The 23564-nt window shown below is 43.1% G+C and overlaps 1 protein-coding gene across 2 annotated transcripts; it reads right to left on the bottom strand.

The window, feature by feature from the left end:
- Positions 1-1617: 1617 nt before the first annotated feature.
- LOC110526401 (hepatocyte nuclear factor 4-beta) lies at positions 1618-18434 on the bottom strand. Of its 2 annotated transcripts, none has more exons than XM_021607350.3 (10): positions 17699-18434; positions 14356-14521; positions 11373-11467; positions 8714-8820; positions 7774-7929; positions 7481-7568; positions 7113-7265; positions 3658-3921; positions 3224-3346; positions 1618-2457 (listed from the first exon to the last, which is right to left on the bottom strand). In XM_021607350.3, the coding sequence occupies exons 1-10, from the start codon at positions 17811-17813 to the stop codon at positions 2330-2332; spliced, it is 1395 nt and encodes a 464-aa protein (XP_021463025.1). In that variant the 5' UTR covers positions 17814-18434; the 3' UTR covers positions 1618-2329. The 2 variants fall into 2 exon arrangements, with proteins under 2 accessions (XP_021463025.1, XP_021463024.1); XM_021607349.3 differs by having other exon boundaries at positions 3631-3921; positions 17699-18340.
- Between the last annotated feature and the right edge of the window lie 5130 nt (positions 18435-23564).

Raw genomic sequence — 23564 nt, 5'->3', positions numbered from 1 at the left:
CAATGGCGACTTTGAAGGAGATTCAGGCCTTCATGGCAAAGACTGGTCAATGTGTGCATGTGATCACAAGTGCTCCACAAATCTGGCCTCTATGGGAGTGTGGCAAGACAATAACTACTCCTCAAAAAAAGCCACATCAAGTCTCGTTTGAGCTTTGCCAAAAAGCACAGTGTAGATTCCGAGGCCAAGTGGCAAAAAGTTAATGTGGTCAGATGAGACCAAAATGTAACTTTTTAGCCAGAACGCCAAATGATATGTCTGGTGAAAACCCAATACATCTTTCCACCCAAAGAACACCATGTCTACAGTAAAGCACGGTGGTGGCAGCATCCTGTTGTGGGGGTGTTTCTCTTCAGCAGGGACTGGAGCACAGCAGACAGTGCAAAATACCGACAGATTATTGAGGAGAACCTGCAGCCCTCTGCCAGGAAGTTGAAAATAGGAAGATGGTTCGCGTTTCAACATGACAATGACCCAAAGCACACCGCCAAAGCAATGGTACAGTGGCTGAAGCACAAGAAGATGAATGTCCTTGAGTGGCCTAGTCAGAGCCCCGACTTAAATCCCATCAATAATCTGTGGAATGACTTGAAGAGTGTAGTCCATGAGTGGCCACCATGCAATTTGACTGAGCTTGAACAATTCTGCAAGGAAGAATGGGCAAATATTGAACAGTCGAGGTGTGTAAAGTTAGTAGAGACATATTCAAAGAGACTCATGGTTGTAATTCAAGCAAAAGGTGGTTCCACCATGTTCACTTATCCAGACAGGGTATTTGACTGTTTTACTTGTAAATACATTTTCAGCATTTAAAAAAAAAAAAAAAAATTCACTTGGATATTGTGGGTTACTGTGTGTAAATTTCAGGCTGTAAGGCAACAAAAGGTGAACATTTTGAAAGGTGGTGGTGACTTTCTATACCCACTGTATATAATGTTCTGGTTGGGGTCCACCTAGTGGCCAGGGGCCCTAAGCAAACATTTAAGATGCTTATGTTTAAGACCCTAAGCGACTGATTAAGATGCAGATGCTGGAATCTGACCTGAAGCCCCACTCCAGCTAGAGAGAGGTCAGCCTTTATAATATAATAGACATGCAATACACATAGCACTCAGACATACATTACATACCAACCTGGAAAGCATAGCTTATAGATTACTTAACCATGTACCTTGGGGTCAATAGGTGTCCCTACTTCACACCGACATGCATACTTTCTCATGTACAGAGAGATATGAAAATAACTCCAAAAACACCACTTCAAGTCTGGGCGAGGGAAGAGAAAGTCTCTAATAGATTTTCCTCCTTTCACCATTTCTGTCTATACCCCATGAAATATCTGACCCTGGACAGTCAGTAAATTACCTTGGATAACCTGCCAAGAGTTGGTCATCTCAGTCAGAAGGTTTGCCTCAAGTGCTCAAAGGGGAAGTGGAACAGTCAGATTTTCTGAACAGGCTTAGTGCGCCCTCTGCAGTTACGTTACATATCCTACACTCACAGTCATCACTGACTTATCAGTACTAGCCCGGTTACAAAGTATCACTTCACACATTAGGCCTACACCCTTACAGAATGAAACCTAACATATATCCAAAGCAAGAGACACACAACACATTTAGCAGGCTCTACAAATGTATTTTTCATTTATTTCCTTTAAAAAAAAATACATTTTTATGAGTAACTTTAAAATGTTTAACAGTACCAACATCTGCATGGACAATGATCCTGAATATAAAAAACATGAAATTGTTCTTACTTCACCACTGCGACATCACTGTCTTTAATTAACATGCCAACACAACACAACTCACTCACCCAACCATGATCTAATAAAGATAACATACCATTGAGCTGTGGTCTTTATTGATTTGATGATTTTAATCGTCAGTGAATGGTTAACATAAAGAACAATTCCTGATCAATTATTAATTGTGTGCATCATATTCCCTGTGTGTAATGTGCATTGTGCAAAGGTGGATAAGGGAGAGGACTGGCTGGTTGAGTCAAAGTCCATTTTTGGGTTAGTAGTGTCCATGTAACAGCCTCTACTTCATGTTGTGTTCATATAGTAGTACGGCCTGGATGCACCAACACCAGGTCAGGTGTGTGCAACTCATTTTGCCCCAGGAGCCGCATTTGGTCTTCAATGAGGCTCGGAGGGCTGCACTGAAAATGTGTTGTATTTCCTCAAAGTGGTTATTAAAAAAAACTAAAACAAACATTTTACTCAAACCAAACGCGGGCCGGATTAGATGTGTGTGTGTGTGTGCATGTTTAGACCACACACTCCTCTCTGTATAGTAGCTGCTGCTGCTTGGTCTGCTTCTCAGAGGCAGGTGTGGACAGGAGCCATGGGCATGCTGTGGGCAGACTCTATGGGCATGTCTGCCCCCTCTCCATGTCTGTACACCTCAGTGCCAGTCTGTGTGGGCACCAGAGGCACCACTGGCAGAGCTGTTGGAGAGAGACAGGCATCAGACTGGCATTACACACACTGAGACTGAAATTGCATGGCTTTTACTACAGGTCCGTAACAGTACTCTTTCAGGACGTTAAGTTACCGTTGGTGAGCTAATCCCCTAAAAAAGACACTAAGGTAGTAATTATAGGAATATTAATGATGGGAGACAGACATCAACATCCCTCAGGTGAGGTCAGAGCTGTAGGGACTGAGCCTGAAGACCAGGGCTGGTGAGAGGGCCCAGGTTCCTGTAAAGCGAGGCTGGGTTAGAGGGCCTGAAACAAGGGGAGCAGTCTGGGCCATGTGCCCCCTGTGGGGCCAGGCTGGCTCTGTGAGGGTGATAAAACACTGGGGACGGTGAGGTCACTGTGTGTTATTCCTCTGTTTGACAGCGTGGGGGCATTACTCAGGTAGTCTTTTCCCACAGCTACTGTGGAGCACCATGAGGCTGGCGAGACAGACTTTTACTTAGGAGCACCATGAGGCTGGCGAGACAGACTTTTACTTAGGAGAACCATGCTGCTTGGTGTTGTGAGGAGATCTCAGTGAAGCAAACCTGTTGACTCAGTCTGTACACAGGTAGGAAACCAGCGTCTGAGGTTTCACGCACTTGCTGCACAGCTAAATACAGGTGTGTGTGTGTGTATATAAAGGTGTCATGCAAGGTGACTATGATGTATTTGTTTGCTCTAGCTAGCTAATACATACTAGTACACAACATATATTTACTTGTCCATAGACGCATTTTGGGGTACTCACAGCTAGGAACAGGTAGGATGACTGATGTGAAGTTGCTAGGCAACCCGGCATGGCCTCCTAGTAGGTCCTGAGACAAGGTGTGATGTTGGGGTTGGGGGAACGCCATTACATTTGAGTTAGGACCTGAGGAGGACCAGAGAAGAGAATAGCTGTATACTACTACACTACTACACTGATCCAGTTACCATAAGAGCTCAAAGGTTACCCTCATTACGAATACTCTCAAGTCAGAAATGAGAGTTCACAATGAAACAGTATGATAACAACATAAGTGAAGACACAATGCACAGTGGACAGATTAGATTGTGGGAATTGAAAGTTGACCTATTTTAGGTTTTAATTGTTATTGACCTCTGTTGTTGATCTGTAAGGCAACCCAGTGAAAGTTAGTGGTATTCAGTTTTTACTGTAAGTATCTCCCCTCTGGAGTGTACCGTGCCCTGTGCGTTGTCTCAGGCCCCCAGTGGCCCCCTCCCCCAGCAGCATCTCCTGCAGCAAGCTGTCAACGCTGGGCTCCCCCAGGAGCCTGGCCAGCTGCAGGGTCTCCACCATCTGCCAGGCCACACTCTGCAGGGGGGGCAGCATCAGCAGCAGCTCTCCAAAACGCCCCCGCTGTTCACAGGTGGCCTCGTCCAGCAGCACCTGGGCCTGGAAACGCAGCCGACGCACTGTCTGAGGGGCCTCCAGCCCTGGGCAGTCTGAGAGACAGGGGGAGAGAGGTAGGGTTAATACTACACACAGAGAGAGAGAGTCATCAATCTATACACAATACTCCATAATGACAAATCAAAAACAGGTTGAAGTCGGAAGTTTAAATACACTTAGGTTGGAGTCATTAAAACTTGTTTTTCAACCACTCCACAAATTTCTTGTTAACAAACTATAGTTTTGGCAAGTCAGTTAGGACATCTACTTTGTACATGACACAAGTAATTTGTGCAGTTGCAAACCGTAGTCTGGCTTTTTTATGGCGGTTTTGGAGCAGTGGCTTCTTCCTTGCTGAGCGGCCTATCAGGTTGTCGATATAGGACTCGTTTTACTGTGGATATAGATACTTTTGTACCTGTTTCCTCCAGGATCTTCACAAGGTCCTTTGCTGTTGTTCTGGGATTGATTTGCACTTTTCGCACCAAAGTACGTTCATCTCTAGGAGACAGAACGCGTCTCCGTCCTGAGCGGTATGACGGCTGCGTGGTCCCATGGTGTTTATGCTTGCGTGCTATTGTTTGTACAGATGAATGTGGTACCTTCAGGCGTTTGAAAATTACTCTCAAGGATGGACCAGACTTGTGGAGATCTATAATTTTCTTCTGAGGTCTTGACTGATTTCTTTTGATTTTCCCATGATGTCAAGCAAAGAGGCATAGTTTGAAGGAAGCCTTGAAATATATCCACATGTACACCTAATTCACTGTTTAAAGACACAGTCAACTTAGTGTATGTAAACTTGACACACTGGAATTGTGATGCAATGAATTATAAGTGAAATAATCTGTCTGTAAACAATTATTGGGAAAATTACTTGTGTCATGCACAAAGTAGATGTCCTAACCGACTTGCCAAAACTGTAGTTTGTTATCAAAAGATTTGTGTAGTGGTTGAAAAAGGAGTTTTAATGACTCCAACCTAAGTGTATGTAAACTTCCGACTTCAACTGCAGATAGATACTAATGGTAATGGCAATCAATAATCATTGAACAGCAGCGTAATGGTAGTAATAAATCGAATCAATACTAATTTTAGCAGCAGCGTAGGTTTCAGGGAGAGCAGTAGTTGTTAGCCATTTAACAGTCTTATGGCCATGGGATGGAAGCTGTTTAGGAGTCTTTTGGTTTGAGCCTTGATGCAAAGGTATCGTCTGACGGACACGAGCATTGAGAACAGTCCATGTCTCGGGTGGCTGTAGTCTTTGGCAATTTTTCAGGCCTTTCTCAGAGACCGTGTGGCAAGTACTGTCACACCCTTATCTGTTTCACCTGTCTTTGTGCTTGTCTCCACTCCCCGCCCAGGTGTCGTCCATCTTCCTCATTATCCCCAGTGTATTTATACCTGTGTTATCGGTTTGTCTGTTGCCAGTTTGTTTTGTTCGTTAAGCCAACCAGCGTTTTTCCCCCTACTCCTGTCTGTTTCTAGTTCCTGTTTTCTAGTTTGACCATTCTGCCTGCCCTGACCCTGACTGCCGTTTCTGTACCTTGTCACACCACCCTGAATTATTGACCTCTCTGCCTTCCCTGACCCCGAGACTGCCTGCCATTCTGTACTTTTTGGACTCTGATCTGGATTACTCATCTCTGCCTGCCCTTGACCTGTCATTTTGCCTGCCCCCTGTTCTAGTTCTTGAGGGAGAGGTTGTAATCCTAGCACCACACTTCCAGGTCTCTGACCTCCTCCCTGTAGGCCGTCTCATGGCTGTTGGTGATCAGGCCTACCACCGTCGTGTCATCGGACAAACTTGACGATGGAGTTGGAGTCGTGCGTGGCCACGCAATCATGGGAGAACAGGGAGTATAAGCACACACCGCTGGTGGGCCCATGTGTTGAGGGTCTGCATGGCGGGTTGAGTAACAGTGGTCTGGGACTTTAACGCCCCAAGTGGCGAAGGAGACGTGTTGATAGAAGTTGAGCATCACCTGTCTTAGTGATGCGGAATTAAAATCACTGGCAACAAGAAAAGCTGCCTCCGGGTTCATTGTTTCTTGCTTGTTTATAGTCTTGTACAGTTTGTCAAGTGCCAGCTTGATGTTGTTGTTGTCCTGAGGTGGAATATACCCGGAGTGTACAAAACATTAAGAACATGCTCTTTCCATGACATTGACTGACCAGGTGAATCCAGGTGGAACCTATGGTCCCCTATTGATGTAACTTGTTAAATCCACTTCCATCAGTGCAACTCAATAGTAGGAAGGTGTTCTTAATGTTTTGTACACTTAGGGTATTCAGCAGTCACGATAACAGTTGTAGGTACACAAAGAGCCCAGGGCAGATGAATTGAAGTAGAAGTCAGAATTGAGGTTATTAACTACCGATCTGATGTCCAAAAGATTCCGTCGATCATAGGAAAATGATAAACGCCAAAAGAATCACAAAATAGAAAAGTTGGGTCAGAGCACGTAAGACAGCAGCCATACAGTACTGCGCCATCTTTACATAGAGTACATGAGAGACACATACATGTACAGTATGCTTATACTGAGAGACAGAGTGAAGCCACTGTGAGATAAACAATTCCTATAACACAGCTCTGAGACAGAGAGAATGGGAGATTAAGAGAGACAAATCCTCAAGCTGCGGCCCTATGAGAATAGAGAGAGATGGGATTGCTGTGGGGACTTTATACAATATACTTCTTTATTAATTGAAATGCATTATGTGTAATAAACTAAACTGAAATTATTAGAGAAAGGTTAGGTAAAGGTAGTAGGGCAGGGTCACACAGGACAGAGCTGAGCACACATGCGGTGTGTTTATTTCTGTAGGTAGTCAGTCATCTGTGTCAGACTTGGCCTGACGCTGCTGTGTACTGCTGTGCACTGCTGTGCCAGTTTGGCCAGTCAGTCTGTCAGACCGGTGGCCTGGCTCTGCTGCTGTAATCACCACCTCAGGCCAGCAGGCTGTAAAGTCCAGCAGCCAGTCACCTCTCCCTGCCAAAACCTCGCCCAGATATGAATAGTTTCTTCCCAGAACACGATGAAACCAGACCGCCGGGCCAAGACAAACCAAGAGGGGGCACAGAGAGAGCCGAGACAGTCCCAGGAGAGAACAACTGTGAAATAAAAAGATTCCTGGCGAAAGTCTCTTCCTTTGTCTGAGGACAGAGGAGAGGTGAGAAGAGGTAAGGAGGGGTAGGAGGGGCAGGGGGTGGCTGGTGGTGACCAAAGGACTGACTGACCAGGACTGAAGAAGACTATGGTTTTAAGGCAGGCAAACTCGCTGTCGGTGATGTCCAGCTCTCTCAGAGGCTTGACCAGCTCCTCCAGGATCCGGGCAGCCACCCTGGACACCTCCACCTCAGGACCGCTCACTGGGATCACAAAGTAATTACCTGCAAACACAATCCACATATGATATAAGTTAAGTAAAACTGTGGGTATAACTTTATACATTAGGTAAGTCTGCTTCCTTTATCAATATACACATATGGTAAAAGCAGCATAGCTTGTCGACATTACTAGTATCAAACATTGGGTAAATTATTTTTTCATTATATAACAAAGATGAGAGCACATCCCAGATTTAGCTGAGATCTATATATTTTACCCAGAAGGATAATGTCATTGTAAGGCAGGGAGCGTCGAGCCACCCCTAGGATGAGGTGTTCAGCAGAGTGGGCTCGTAACAGGGATACCTGCACATAGACAAGACACAGCATAGAGACAACACACAGCAGTCATTACACAGACAGCCCTCCCTGCAACGTGAGTATTCCAACAGCTAGTGATCCAAAACCCAACACAAAGACAGCTGGGCTGAATGTGACCGCCTGCTTAGACAGGTGCAGCTCACATGTTCATACAGACACATTAAGTAGGATAACATCCAAAGTTCCATACCCTGTCGTCAACGGGGAGGCTGCAGAACTCGGGGATGCGCTTGGCCCACTGCACCAGCAGGAGGAGCTGCTGCTTCATGGACTCACACACGTCCCCCACGAGCGCTATCTTCTTGGTGTTGATGTCACAGCTCATAGGGGAGGTCAGGGCTGGAAACTGAGAGTGGCACACAATAATGAGAGGTTCCATATTGGCCCTAGGTGTCAGTGTAATGTGAGAATGAAGAGAGGGTTGGAGGAGATGGATGGGGCAGGGTGCAGGGGTTAGATGATGGGTGCTTGGACAATCGTGAAGGGCAGAGCAAGCAGAGGCAGGTAGGGTATTGGGTGGGGGAAAGGTCACTTCAGAGAATGGTGGTAATAGAGAATATAAGGGTGTAAGATGAGAAATGGATTTTGGGTGTGTGTTGTTGGTGGGTCTGTCTCTGGAACGATGCTGTTGGATGGTGATCAGAGCCCCTTCAGCACACAACTCACCTTGAAGGAGACATTGCATGAAAACTTGACCCAAATGGAAAACAGCCTGGCCAAATTTTGTGGTTCATTTGTCAATCATCCAATTAATTTCTGCCGCATTCCTTTCGCATACAAAGAGGATATCTGGTTGTTATTATGTATTTGAAGCCAATTGAACGCTGGCACACAATCCAAGCCCAGGCACTGCCATTACATAGGACTGCTGTGATCAGATGTGAGTCTCTCTGGGCAATTTGGCAATTTCTAAGAAGTAACTGAATCCAGTCTGCAGCTTGAATCTCCAGGGGACCTTAATGGCCGGCTGTCTAAAGTGCAGCCTGTATCCTCTCCATCTCTAGCCTTGCCACTGCTGTGTTTCTGAGAAACAGATAAGGGGCTCTACTCTGGGCTGTATGGGAAATGGAAGCCTCTGGAGCACTCTGTGGCTGTGAATAGGGAGAGGTTTTATAGTGACAGTCTCTTACCTGATGCATGCTGGCCTCTGCCTGTAGCAGTACACTGATTGACAGAGTGCCCAACCCCTGTCCCTCTCCTCTGCGACTGCTGATGCGGTCCCGCTCGTTCTGCACAGCTGGAAATAAATGAATAGGAGGGAGGGAGAGTCCCTGGATTTCTTGTGTTCACTGTTTTACTTGGACAAAGTATACTCAATGGAAGGGTAATGTTGTAATTATAGCATACACCTACACTGAACAAAAATCTAAATGCAACACGTAAGGTGTTGTTCCTATGTTTCATGAGCTGAAATATAAGATCCCAGGAAGTTCGCACAAAAGCTTATTTCTCTCAAATGTTGTGCACAAATTTGTTTACATCCCTGTTAGTGAGCATTTCTCCTTTGCCAAGATAATCCATTCACCTGACAGGTGTGGGATATCAAGAAGCTGATTAAACAGCATAATCGATTCATTACACAGGTGAACCTTGTGCTGAGGACAATAAAAGGCCACTTTAAAATGTGCAGTTTTATCACACAACACAATGTCATAGACGTCTCAAGTTTTGAGGAAGCGTGCAATTGACATGCTGACTACAGGAATGTCCACCAGAGCTGTTGGCAGAGAATTTTATGTTAATTTCTCTACCAACATTGTTTTAGAGAATTTGGTAGTACGTTCAACTGGCCTCACAACCGCAGACAACATGTATGGTGTCATGTGGGCGAGCGGTTTGCTGATGTCAACGTTGTTCCCCTATGATGGCGGTGGGGTTATGGTACGGGCAGGCATAAGGTAAGGTCATCGAACATAATTCCATTTTATCGATGGCAATTTGAATGCACAGAGATACCGTGACAAGATCCTGAGGCCCATTGTGAGGCAATGTTTTTTGTTGGTATCTGTGACCAACAGATATGTATACCCAGGCATTTGAAATCCATGAATTAGGGCCTAATGAATTTATTTCAATTGACTACTTCCTTATATGCACTGTAACTCAGTAAAATCTTTGAAATTGTTGCATCTTGCGTTAATAATTTTTGTTATACATTTAATTTTGAAACTCATCTGTATTGAGACTATTTCAGTGCAAATTCAATTTCCAAATTCCCCATTGTATGAAAAGTAACATCTCTAATTTTGATTCTGATTTTGCCAACATGTTAAACATGACTATGTAATTAGGCAAAGGAAGGCATGACAGAAGGCTGACAGTACAGGGCCTGATGATTGGGATTGTGTCTGACAGAGGAGACTGTCTCATAGTGACCTCTGTGCCTGTATCATTACAATGGATGACCTCAGCCTGATTTCAGTCTGCTCCACAAAGTCAGACAACAAGCCCCAGTCTGAGAGCAATCAGTCACCACAGCTGACCTCTCAGCAGCCAATCAGGACCCTATTAATCAAACTGGAGCTGCAGAGACAGAGAGAGACCTCTGCCTTGGAGACATGGCCATGGGTGATGATGTCACAAATTAGTCCTCCACGGAGCATAAGTGAAGTGATAGATTGAAAGTGGCTATAGACATTCAGCAAGGAGAATAGGAGGAGTACAAATAATGATTGTTGTCAAAAATGGTTTGTTAGAATTTGTTGTCCGGATTAATGTACAATTGAAAAACATTAAACCAAAGGCTTATACAAATTTTCAAAATGGCATGTTCTGATATTTTCTGGCATAGCTTTGCTGTTTCTTAAATGCTAATTGATTGGTCTGCAAAATTAATATGGCAAATGTTTGAATCTTTCTCCCTGACTATCACTAAGGGGGCTCAGCTCAGCTTCAGTTTCTCTCTTACGTAACATTCCTCTGGAATGAGGGCTCAGCAAAGAGAAGTATCTCTCTTGAAAAAGCCAGAGCAAATATTTGCCCATGCTCAGCCATGTTAATTATTCATGTGAGGAGCCATTCATGGATCCTCTAATCCCGTCTCTCTCTCTCCTGGTTATCTGCCGCAGCCAGTGGAAGATAAGGTCTACAGTGCACACAGCAAACAGCCACTCACTCAGTATTGCTCAAGAGAGCGGCATGTTGATCTTGTTGCATTTCCCTCACAGTAAGAGGCGAATACACTCTTAGAAAAAAGGGTTCCAAAAGGGTTCTCCGGCTGTCCCCATAGGAGAACCCTTTTGGGTTCCAAGAAGAGGGTTCTACCGGGGACCAAAACGTTTTCTTCAAAGAGTTCTCCTATGGGATAGCCAAAGAACCCTTTTAGGTTCAAGATACCCCTGCACATCGACTCTGTACTGTTACCCCGTGTATTTATTCTACGTGTTATTAGCTTTCTAATATTCTGTTGTTTATGAAACATGACAAATAACATTTCATTTGATTTGGAATAGCACCTTGTAGACTATATCCCACTCACTACCCCTGCTTGAGCCTCCACTACCCACCCCCATCTGGCGTGCCTGCCAACCCCAATTCCCCCCTTGGCGTTGGACATGGTTATGTAATATAATATAATGTAAATATTGTGATTTGTCAACTTGCATGTATGCTTATGGCTTTAAAACAACATGCTGTGTGTGTGTGTGTATGTGCTTGTGCGTGCTGGTAGGCTTTAAAAATATGTATTTTGAATTAATAATGTGGCAATTTATTGTGTAATTACTTTGTAGTATGGTGCCATACAGTGTGTAAAATCTATGTCATGATCAAACAAAAAACCACTCTCACCTTCCTTTCTCATGCCTGCTCTGAAACATTTCCGAAGCCTGCAGTAACGACATTGGTTCCTCTTGTCTTTGTCCACAACACATTGCCTGCTGAACCTGCCGACCACACACACACACACACACACACTTCAATACAACAGTTGTAAGATTCTGTAACGCACAATCAGACATAAGTCTCACACTATGGGCTTCTGTAATTGTGATGGCGTCAGATCAGTGCTGTACAATTTCTGTGTTGTGGGCATACACATGCTCAGACAGGCTCCTAACGCTTAGTTCCAGACATATAGCCACCTTTCATAGAAACCTGCGAAATGACAACTCCTATAGTCTATACAGTGTGGTAAAATCGACTTCTCACATGTAAGAGAGTAAAACTCATCACACCATTGACTTGGAGTCTTCAACCACTGTATTAAGGTTATTTTCTCTTTGTCTGAACAAAACCCAGAGACTATGACACAGAAGTTGGCTTTCTATTCTTGGCTAATTCAACTCTCATACTTTTCACTTCACAATGGATGTGGTTGAGAACTGTACCACCAGAAAAAAGTAATCAGTTATTGAGATGGGGGTTGAACACTGTAAAAGAAAGTACTTTACCAGAATTTCAGCTAAAAAAAATGACCAGCTGCCCTAGTCGTTGGCAGTAAATTTGTCTCTGTGTTGTCATGTGGGTCGGAGGTGGACAATAGTGAGCATAATAATAATTTCAATGACCTGCAGTTCTAACAGAACCTTGGTGGTATCTCAAATGCAGTCTTATGAGAATCCGTAGGCGAGCGAGTAAACTCCCACTACCATCTGTTCTTCTTGCTAACGTGCAATCAATGGGAAATAAAATTGATGACCTACGATTAAGATTATCCTAACAACGGGACATCAAAAACTGTAACATCTTATGATTCACCAAGGTGGTGCAGTGGTTAAGGGCGACTGCAGCGCCAGCTGTGCCATCAGAGTCCCTGGGTTCGCGCCCAGGCTCTGTCGTAACCGGCCGCGACCGGGAGGTCCGTGGGGCGACGCACAATTGGCCTAGCATCGTCCGGGTTAGGGAGGGCTTGGTCGGTAGGGATGTCCTTGTCTCATCGCGCACCAGTGACTCCTGTGGCGGGCCGGGCGCAGTGCGCGCTAACCAAGGTTGCCGGGTGCACGGTGTAGCCTCCGACACATTGGTGTAGCTGGCTTCCGGGTTGGATGCGCGCTGTGTTAAGAAGCAGTGCGGCTGGTTGGGTTGTGTATCGGAGGACGCATGACATTCAACCTTCGTCTCTCCCGAGCCCGTACGGGAGTTGTAGCGATGAGACAAGATAGTAGCTACTACAACAATTGGATACCATGAAAAAGGGGTAAAAAAAAATACTATAGTTTTGGCAAGTCGGTTAGGACATCTATTTTGTGCATGACACAAGTAATTTTACCAACAATTGTTTACAGACAGATTAATTCACTGTATCACAATTCCAGTGGGTCAGATGTTTACATACACTAAGATGACTGTACCATTAAAAATCTTGGAAAATTGCAGAAAATGATGTCATGGCTTTAGAAGCTCCTGATAGGCTAATTGACATCATTTTAGTGAATTGGAGGTGTACCTGTGGATGTATTTCAAGGCTTACCTTCTAGCAGTAGACCTCCATAAATCTGGTTCATCCTTGGGAGCAATTTCCAAATGCTTGAAGGTACCACGTTCATCTGTCCAAACAATAGTACGCAAGTATAAACACCATGGGACCACGCAGCCGTCATACCACTCAGGACGGAGACGCGTTCTGTCTCCTAGAGATGAACGTACGTTTGGTGCGAAAAGTGAAAATCAATCCCAGAACAACAGCAAAGGACCTTGTGAAGATGCTGGAGGAAACAGGTACAAAAGTATCTATATCCAGAGTAAAACGTGAAAGGCCGCTCAGCAAGGAAGAAGCCACTGCTCCAAAACCGCCATAAAAAAGCCAGACTACAGTTTGCAACTGCACATGGGGACAAAGATTGTACTTTTTGGAGAAATGTCCTCTGGTCTGATGAAACAAAACTAGAACTGTTTGGCCATAATGACCATTGCTATGTTTGGAGGAAAAAGGGGGAGGCTTGCAAGCCGAAGAACACCAACCATGAAGCACGGGTGTGGCAGCATCATGTTGTGGGGGTGCTTTGCTGCAGGAGGGACTGGTGCACTTCCCAAAATAGATGGCATCATGAGGGCGGAAAATTATGTGGATATATTGAAGCAACATCTCAAGACATCAGTCAGGAAGTTAAAGCTTGGTCATAAATGGGTCTTCCAAATGGACAATGACCCCAAGCATACTTCCAAAGTTGTGGAAAAATGGCTTAAAGACAACAAAGTCAAGGTATTGGAGTGGCCATCAGAAAGCCCTGACCTCAATCCCATAGACAATTTGTGGGCAGAACTGAAAAAGCGTGTGAGCAAGGAGGCCTACAAACCTGACTCAGTTATACCAGCTCTGTCAGGAGGAGCGGGCAGAATTCACCCAACTTATTGTGGAAAGCTTGTGGAAGGCTACCCAAGTTAAACAATTTAAAAGCAATGCTAACAAATACTAATTGAGTGTATGCAAACTTCTGACCCACTGGGAATGTCAGAAATAAAAGCTGAAATAAATAATTATCTCTACTATTATTCTGACATGTCACATTCTTAAAATAAAGTGGTGATCCTAACTAACCTAAGACAGGACATTTTTACTAGGATTAAATGTCAGGAATTGTGAAAAACTGAGTTTAAATGTATTTGGCTAAGGTGTATGTAAACTTCTGACTTCAACTGTACCATAGGAACCGAACCGTAACATATCATATTAATTGGAGTGCTGCGGATTTATTTACAGAATAATACGAAATGCTCTGAGAACAGGTTGGATCAGATAAAAAAATAAAAAAATAGGGCAATATATTGTGAATAGGGTGTCATTTGAGATGTAGTCCTCTTTTTCAGTGACATGTGTGGTGATGAGTCTCACCTGCAGGTGTAGGCGTGGTTCTTCCTGACGCTCCTCCTGAAGAAGCCCTTGCAGCCGTCACAGCTGGAAGCACCGTAGTGTTTACCTGTGGCTCTGTCTGCACATATGGAACACACGCTCCCATTGGTCTGTGGCAGCAGAGGGGCAGGCTCCGGCATCATCAACTCTGTCAGTCCATCACAAGAAAATGATTGAGATTCATACACTACAACACACTGGAGGTCTGGTGTGTAGCTACTGTATGTGTTCAATTCACTCTTGAGACTTGGGGAGAGACATGCGAGGATATATATTACTGATGACCTCAGGCTAACATTAGAAAGCTTTGGAGATGCACAATGGAATAGGGTCTTGTAGGACACTGTTCTACTTTTACAGAGCGCCCCCCATTGCTGATGAATAAGTAAACATCTCCGAGCCTTGCTAATAAGCCCCAACAGTGTCTGCAGAGAGCGGATCACTCAGCTGAGAGATTGTCAACGCTGTGTGACAGCAGATAAGCACGATTACAGAGCGAATAATTAATCAACGCCATCATCAGCTAAGGTGATTAATGAATCCCTGTTCATTCCACCTCTGTGAAGGGTAATAACCTTGTGCTGCACATAAAAACACACAACTTTCAAAGGCAGAAATGTGTTGATTGTGAGCTTATAGGGCTGTAAGAACAATGGCAGAGTTGTGCTGTTCCCCAGGTCTGATGAGGTTTGGAGGGGGTAATAAAAGCAGGGTTATAGGTAGAGATATCACTGCTGTATGTTACTGCCAGACTCACAGGCCCTCAGAGGACCACTGCTGCTTATTACTCAGAGGAAGAGGAAACTCCCCATTTAATTAAAGCAGATTCAGGTCAGTGGCAAAGACAAGTCCACTGGCTAATTTTACACTGGGAGCTCCATTTTAATTCAATCTCCCTCAGTGTTGCTCTAAATTGTGTCCTGTCAGTGTTCGATCGCTGCAGGATTGTCTCTCTTAAAACCACTGACCGTCAAATATACTTTGTTGGTGTAGTGTTTGTGCAGTCACAGGGACAATGCTCCCAGGCTGTAATGTATTTAAATTGCACACTTAGAGTTGGGAGACTGAGCAGCCAGGGATAACAATTTAACATGGAGACTGCTTTCTGTGGTCAAAGATCAGTTCGATTGCATCATGAGATTAGAATACATCTGCCACACAGCTATCTGCCTTGGAGAGCAGTCTGCTGGTAAAGCATCTCCTTAAAAGTGCCAAAGAAAGGACCTGATTCAGCAGAACAGACTCCTAATGATGATAATGATAAATTCAAATTAGATTATAAGGGAAAGCAGAAGAGGGAGGTCTTTAGATCACTCTCAGTATTGCCGGGAGTAATGACCGTTGTATTCACAGCATTTTGTGGAATGAGAGCTGATGTCATTGTATCCATGCCATGAGAAAATGGTCTTACAAATTCCTGTGTGCATGAGAGTTACAGTGGCAAGAAAAAGTATGTGAACCCTTTGGAATTACCTGGATTTCTGCATAAATTAGTCATACAATTTGATCTGATCTTCATCTTAGTCACAACAATAGACAAACACAGTGTGCTTAAACTAATAACACACAAGTTATTGTATTTTTCTTGTCTATATTGAATACATAATTTAACATGCACAGTGTAGGGTGGGAAAAGTATGTGAAACCCTAGGCTAATGACTTCTCCAAAAGCTAATTTAAGTCAGGAGTCAGCTAACCTGGAGTACAAACAAAGAGATGAGATTGGAGATGATAGTTAAAGCTGCCCTGCCCTATAAAAAACACTCACAAAAATGTGAGTTTGCTATTCACAAAAAGCATTGCCTGATGTGAACCATACCTTGAACAAAAGAGATCTCAGAAGACCTAAGATTAAGAATTGTTGATTTGCATAAAGCTGGAAAGGGTTACAAAAGTATCTCTAAAAGCCTTGATGTTCATCAGTCCACGGTAAGACAAATTGTCTGTAAATGGAGCAAGTTCAGCACTGTTGCTACTCTCCCTAGGAGTGGCCGTCCTGCAAAGATGACTGCAAGAGCACAGTGCAGAATGCTCAATGAGGTTAAGAAGAATCCTAGTGTCAGCTAAAGACTTACAGAAATCTCTGGAACATGCTAACGTCTCTGTTGACTTGTCCATAATACGTAATTCACTAAACAAGAATGTTGTTCATGGGAGGACACCACGGAAGAAGCCACTGCTGTCCAAATAAAACATTGCTGCATGTCGGAAGTTCGTAAAATAACACCTGGATTTTCCACAGCCCTTCTGGCAAAATATTCTGTGGACAGATTAAGCTAAAGTTGAGTTGTTTGGAAGGAACACACAACACTGTGTGGAGAAAAAAAGGCACATCACACCAACATCAAAACCTCATCCCAACTGTAAAGTATGGTGGAGGGAGCATCATGGTTTGGGGCTGCTTTGCTGCCTCAGGGCCTGGACAGCTTGCTATCATCGACGGAAAAATGAATTCCCAAGTTTTCAGAATACAAGGCTATCTGTCTGCCAATTGAAGCTCAACAGAAGTTGGGTGATGCAACAGGACAACGACCCAAAACACAGAAGTAAATCAACAGTAGAATGGCTTCAACAGAAGAAAATATGCCTTCTGGAGTGGCCCAGTCAGAGTCCTGAACTCAACCCGATTTAAAATGCTGTGGCATGACCTTGAGTGGTTCACACCAGACATCCTAAGAATATTGCTGAACTGAAAGTTTTGTAAAGATGAATGGGCCAAAATTTCTCCTGACCATTGTGCAGGTCTGATCCGCAACTACAGAAAACTTTTGGTTGAGTTCATTGCTGCCAAAGGAGGGTCAACCAGTTATTAAATCCAAGGGTTCACATACTTTTCCCACTCTGCACTGTGAATGTTTACACGGTGTGTTCAATAAAGACATGAAAACGTATAATTGTTTGTGTGTTATTAGTTTAAGCAGACTGTGTTTGTCTATTGTTGTGACTCAGATCAAATGTAATGACCAATTTATGCAGAAATCCAGGTAATTCCAAAGGGTTCACATACTTTTTCTTGCCACAGTACATTGTAAAGTGCTGAGAGTACTTTTTAAAACCATGTTCTTCCAAGGGCACTGTGTCTTTTATGCAAGCCTTTCCCCCCCCCCCCATCTGAATGGAAAGAACAGGTTTTAAAAAGTTACCAAGATCTACTCATGAATTTGAACCTATAAAAATGAATGGATATTCAATATTTTATATTATTTGAATGTCCTTTGAATATCATACAAACCCCCTCAAATGTCAGACCAGTGTTTTGGTATTGTTGTGCACCAGTCTATGAGTGAAAGACAGACAGGTCAAGGTGTCATTATACCAGACGTACCTGTCTCTACAGGAAATACCCTGAGGTTGTCAAACTCCAGCATGGTGTAGGAGGGATCAAGGGTGGTGCTGTAGTCTGTGGAGTCCAGATCCAGCACATTCCCTGACAGCTTCATGGTTCTGGTCACTGCTTCAGGAGGCCACACTAGGCCCAAATAAAAGACTGATTTATATGAGCAAAGGAACCAGAACAGGCTGCTGCACGACCTTCCTCTTCAGTTCACCACTCTGTTCCAAAATTACCCACTATTTCAGCGCAATCACTTAATTCCTCTGTGTCTTCCTGATTGTCTAGCTCAGGTAAATCAATGTGTTGTCATTCTGTGTGACGCTGCTATTCCTCCACTCGTCACAGGCCTCCAAAGTCCTGGTTCCTGTCGAATGCTGATGTTTTCCTTGGCCCAGTGAATCATGTGTACCTTTTAGATTCTTCCTTTTCTCATCCCAGTATTCCTGGCAGGCAATTCTTACTCAGGTTGTATAACAGAACAAGTTATCCAGTATGTATTTAGCTGGTAGCTAATGTTCCAGATCAGTGTGACAGATTCCAAACAGCCTTCTAAAGAAGGGAAAGAGAGAGACACTGAGATTTGGCCCACTGTTTGTTTGCGACTCTCTTATCAGAGTAGAGTATAATAAAGGTGAGGGTTCAGATGTAGGCAGGTAAACATGACTCACTGGGAAGAGAAAAAACAGCCAAAACAGTCAAGGAGCTACCTTATCTTAATCACTTTTACGGCTGAGGAAAAAAGGACAGCAAAAACTAAAGTATATGACCAGATCAAAGGTCATCATTACAGTGTGTTATCAGTTACTGCAGGTCAGTTGAGAATTCAAGGTATTTCAATACCGCTGATCAATGTTTGATATTTGTAATTTCAGTAGACTTTTATGGACAAAAGATGCCAGATTCTCAAGTTTGAGTATTATTGTAACTGGATGAGAGAGAGTGCCATATTTCACCACTGGGGGCAGAGTTTGCTAGTTCAACCGGTCTGCACTCTCCTCTGTTTCACAACGGGGAGGGGCTTCTTTCTTCACCTTTGCCCATGTGGGGAGCATGCCATCAGCTGTTTGGAGGTATTGATCAGAGGTAGAGTGATAACGTGTTTGCAAATAAAACTATACCTCCCCCGGGCCCCTTTATACAGATAGTGAATGCACTGTAGACAGCCTCTCTGACTTGTCTACATAAACCACAGGTTCAAAGCAGTGGAGGGTCATCTATGTCAAGCTACAATATAGTGACATTAGTATCTTCACAAAGACACTTTGTGGTCTATCTACTGTTCTAGTAATGGAGTAACAATAATATAAAGCACCATATTAACAATCATATCATATTGTTTTTAGATTAGGAAAAAAATGCCTATTGAGTTCATAATGTGAAACAAAGCAGTGGACAGTAAAGTCCAACATGTATTTTTCAGTTTGCATCCCAAAATGGACAGAGATCTCATATTAATGTCCTTCATTTTTAATAGAGTAAATTCCCAGACATCTATAAAAATGGCTGTCTGGGTTGAAGAACTAAAAAAAAAAATATATGAGCCAAATCCTGTGTGTGCAAGAAATCAATAGTATGTATTATATTAGAACTGAACAATAATCAATAGTCTGTCTTATATTATAACTGAACAAATTGAGCATGCTAATGTTAACATTACCTCCACATCAGTAGAGGCTGCTGAGGGGAGAATGGCTCATAATAATAGCTGGAATGGAGTAAATCAAATGCTATCAACCACATGGAAACCACATTGTTGATGTGTTTGATAGCATTCCATTGACTCCATTCCAGACATTATTATGAGCCATCCTCCCCTCAGCAGCCTCCACTGCTCCACATGGCAGAGACGATATGATGATGACAAGTTTATACAGTTTACAGTGCATTCAATACACTAGCAAACTTCTCAGCTCCCCCACTGACATACCATAGCCATACTGGGGCCATTTTACCCAGAATATTCTGGACCTTCAGTATGTGAGACATTGTGTGTAGGCTAAAGTATAGGAGAGAGTGAGGAGTTTCGAAAGAATGAAAGACAGAAATGTGAACGTGGCCATATGATTTTTACAAATTATAACAAATTATATGTCAGACCACATATGAGCTTTATCCAGGAGCGATATCCATCATGCTTTGGTGTAATGGGATTTCCTGGGTGAGCAGCTCTCCTTCCCTGAATGTCACGCTAGGCCGCAGGTCAGACCTCCCCTGGCAGTGGCTCGCTCTCTCTCATGCTGCAGCTTTGTTAAGGTGATTGATAGCTCATAAAAACCTGTCAGTCACGGCAGGATGAAGGCAGAATGGTCCTTGGTGCCCTGTAAAATTATATCAGATCCAGATTAAAAATTATACTTCAATTTAGATTATTTTGCTAAAGCATTGTAGTGTTCACAACTTGTATTACACAAAACAAATCACACCCCTTGACTTTTCCCACAATTTGTTGTGTTACAGCCTGAATTTAAAATGGATCAAATGTCGGTTATTTTTCACAATAGCCGATCATGTCAAAGTGTAATTATGACTTTCAAAATGTTTACTAATGTATAAAACATTTAAATCTGAAATGTTTTGAGTCAATAAAATGAAACGAAAATAGAACTGTTTGGCCATAATGACCATCGTTCTGTTTGGAGGAAAAAGGGGGAGGCTTGCAAGCCGAAGAACACCATCCCAACCGTGAAGCACGGGGGTGGCAGCATCATGTTGTGGGGGTGCTTTGCTGCAGGAGGGACTGGTGCACTTCACAAAACAGATGGCATCATGAGGAGAAAAATTATGTGGATATATTGAAGCAACATCTCAAGACATCAGTCAGGAAGTTAAAGCTTGGTCGCAAATGGGTCTTCCAAATGGACAATGACTCCAAGCATGCTTCCAAAGTTGTGGAAAATGGCTTAAGGACAACAAAGTCAAGGTATTGGAGTGGCCATCACAAAGCCCTGACCTCAATCCTATAGAAAATGTGTGGGCAGAACTGAAAAAGCATGTGCGAGCAAGGAGGCCTACACATCTGACTCAGTTACACCAGCTCTGTCAGGAGGAACGGGCCAGAATTCATCCAACTTATTGTGGGAAGTTTGTGGAAGGCTACCCGAAATGTTTGACCCAAGTTAAACAATTTAAAGGCAATGCTACCAAATACTAATTGAGTGTATGTAAACTTCTGACCCACTGGGAATGTGATGAAAGAAATAAAAGCTGAAATAAATAATTCCCTCTACTATTATTCTGACATTTCACATTCTTAAAATAAAGTGGTGATCCTAACTGACCTAAGACAGGACATTTTTACTAGGATTAAATGTCATGAGTTGTGAAAAACTGAGTTTCAATGTATTTGGCTAAGGTGTATGTAAACTTCTAACTTCAACTATACTGTATATATACAGTCGGAAGTTTACATACACTGTGGCCAAATACATTTAAACTCAGTTTTTCACAATTTCTGACATTTAATCCAAGTAAAAATGTCCCGTCTTCGGTCAGTTAGGATCACCACTTTATTTTAAGAATGTGAAATGTTAGAATAATAGTAGAGAGGGTTTTATTTTATTTGTACTATTTTCTACATTGTAGAAATGTAGAAAATGTGGCTGTTCGATGGACAAATCTGGGTTTGGAAGATGCCGGTAAAACGCATGGTTCGGGCTAGGCCTCTTAGTTCCAGTGAAGGGAAATTTTAACACGACAGCATACAATTGTATTCTAGACAATTCTGTGCTTCAAATTTTGTGGCAACAGTTTGGGGAAGCTCCTTTCCTGTTTCAGCATGACAATGCTCCCGTGCAAAAAGCATGACAATGCTCCCGTGCAAAAAGCGAGGTCCATACAGAAATGGTTTGTCAAGATCGGTGTGGAAGATCTTGACCGGCCTGCAGAGAGCTCTGACCTAAACCCCATTTAACACCTTGGAATGAATTGGAATGCCAACTGCGAGCCAGGCCTAACTGCCCAACATCAGTGCCCGACCTCACTAATGCTCTTGTGGCTGAATGGAAGACAATCCCAGCAGAAATGTTCCAACACCTAGTGGAAAGCCTTCCCAGAGGAGTGGAGGCTGTTATAGCAGCAACGGGGGGACCAATTCCATATTAATGCCCATGATTTCGGATTGAGATGTTCGACGAGCAGATGCCCATATACTTTTGGTCATGTAGTGTATGTATGTATGTATGTATGTATGTATGTATGTATGTATGTATGTATGTATGTATGTACAGTGCCTTGCGAAAGTATTCGGCCCCCTTGAACTTTGCGACCTTTTGCCACATTTCAGGCTTCAAACATAAAGATATAAAACTGTATTTTTTTGTGAAGAATCAACAACAAGTGGGACACAATCATGAAGTGGAACGACAATTATTTGAAATTTCAAACTTTTTTAACAAATCAAAAACTGAAAAATTGGGCGTGCAAAATTATTCAGCCCCCTTAAGTTAAAACTTTGTAGCGCCACCTTTTGCTGCGATTACAGCTGTAAGTCGCTTGGGGTATGTCTCTATCAGTTTTGCACATCGAGAGACTGACATTTTTTCCCATTCCTCCTTGCAAAACAGCTCGAGCTCAGTGAGGATGGATGGAGAGCATTTGTGAACAGCAGTTTTCAGTTCTTTCCACAGATTCTCGATTGGATTCAGGTCTGGACTTTGACTTGGCCATTCTAACACCTGGATATGTTTATTTTTGAACCATTCCATTGTAGATTTTGCTTTATGTTTTGGATCATTGTCTTATTGGAAGACAAATCTCCATCCCAGTCTCAGGTCTTTTGCAGAATGGTCCTGTATTTGGCTCCATCCATCTTCCCATCAATTTTAACCATCTTCCCTGTCACTGCTGAAGAAAAGCAGGCCCAAACCATGATGCTGCCACCACCATGTTTGACAGTGGGGATGGTGTGTTCAGCTGTGTTGCTTTTACGCCAAACAAAACGTTTTGCATTGTTGCCAAAAAGTTCAATTTTGGTTTCATCTGACCAGAGCACCTTCTTCCACATGTTTGGTGTGTCTCCCAGGTGGCTTGTGGCAAACTTTAAACAATACTTTTTATGGATATCTTTAAGAAATGGCTTTCTTCTTGCCACTCTTCCATAAAGGCCAGATTTGTGCAATATACGACTGATTGTTGTCCTATGGACAGAGTCTCCCACCTCAGCTGTAGATCTCTGCAGTTCATCCAGAGTGATCATGGGCCTCTTGGCTGCATCTCTGATCAGTCTTCTCCTTGTATGAGCTGAAAGTTTAGAGGGACGGCCAGGTCTTGGTAGATTTGCAGTGGTCTGATACTCCTTCCATTTCAATATTATCGCTTGCACAGTGCTCCTTGGGATGTTTAAAGCTTGGGAAATATTTTTGTATCCAAATCCGGCTTTAAACTTCTTCACAACAGTATCTCGGACCTGCCTGGTGTGTTCCTTGTTCTTCATGATGCTCTCTGCTCTTTTAACGGACCTCTGAGACTATCACAGTGCAGGTGCATTTATACGGAGACTTGATTACACACAGTTGGATTGTATTTATCATCATTAGTCATTTAGGTCAACATTGGATCATTCAGAGATCCTCACTGAACTTCTGGAGAGAGTTTGCTGCACTGAAAGTAAAGGGGCTGAATAATTTTGCACGCCCAATTTTTCAGTTTTTGATTTGTTAAAAAAGTTTGAAATATCCAATAAATGTCGTTCCACTTCATAATTGTGTCCCACTTGTTGTTGATTCTTCACAAAAAAATAAAGTTTTATATCTTTATGTTTGAAGCCTGAAATGTGGCAAAAGGTCGCAAAGTTCAAGGGGGCCGATTACTTTCGCAAGGCACTGTATGTATGTATGTATGTATGTATGTATGTATGTAT

This window comes from Oncorhynchus mykiss, chromosome 6, assembly GCF_057628025.1.
Source record: "Oncorhynchus mykiss isolate SJ-2025 chromosome 6, ASM5762802v1, whole genome shotgun sequence".
Classification (NCBI taxonomy): domain Eukaryota; kingdom Metazoa; phylum Chordata; class Actinopteri; order Salmoniformes; family Salmonidae; genus Oncorhynchus; species Oncorhynchus mykiss.
Note: the sequence above shows the minus strand (reverse complement) of the source record. Positions and strands in the feature narration are given on the sequence as shown.

Excerpts from the sequence above, each read along its gene's own strand:
- LOC110526401 (XM_021607349.3), bottom strand. The coding sequence starts at position 17,813 with ATGAAGCTGTCAGGGAATGTGCTGGATCTGGACTCCACAGACTACAGC. Across the intron at positions 7,569-7,773 it reads GCCTCCCCGTTGACGACAGG|GTATCCCTGTTACGAGCCCA; the intron begins GTATGGAACTTT and ends GTCTATGTGCAG. Across the intron at positions 7,266-7,480 it reads CAATGACATTATCCTTCTGG|GTAATTACTTTGTGATCCCA; the intron begins GTAAAATATATA and ends TTGTGTTTGCAG.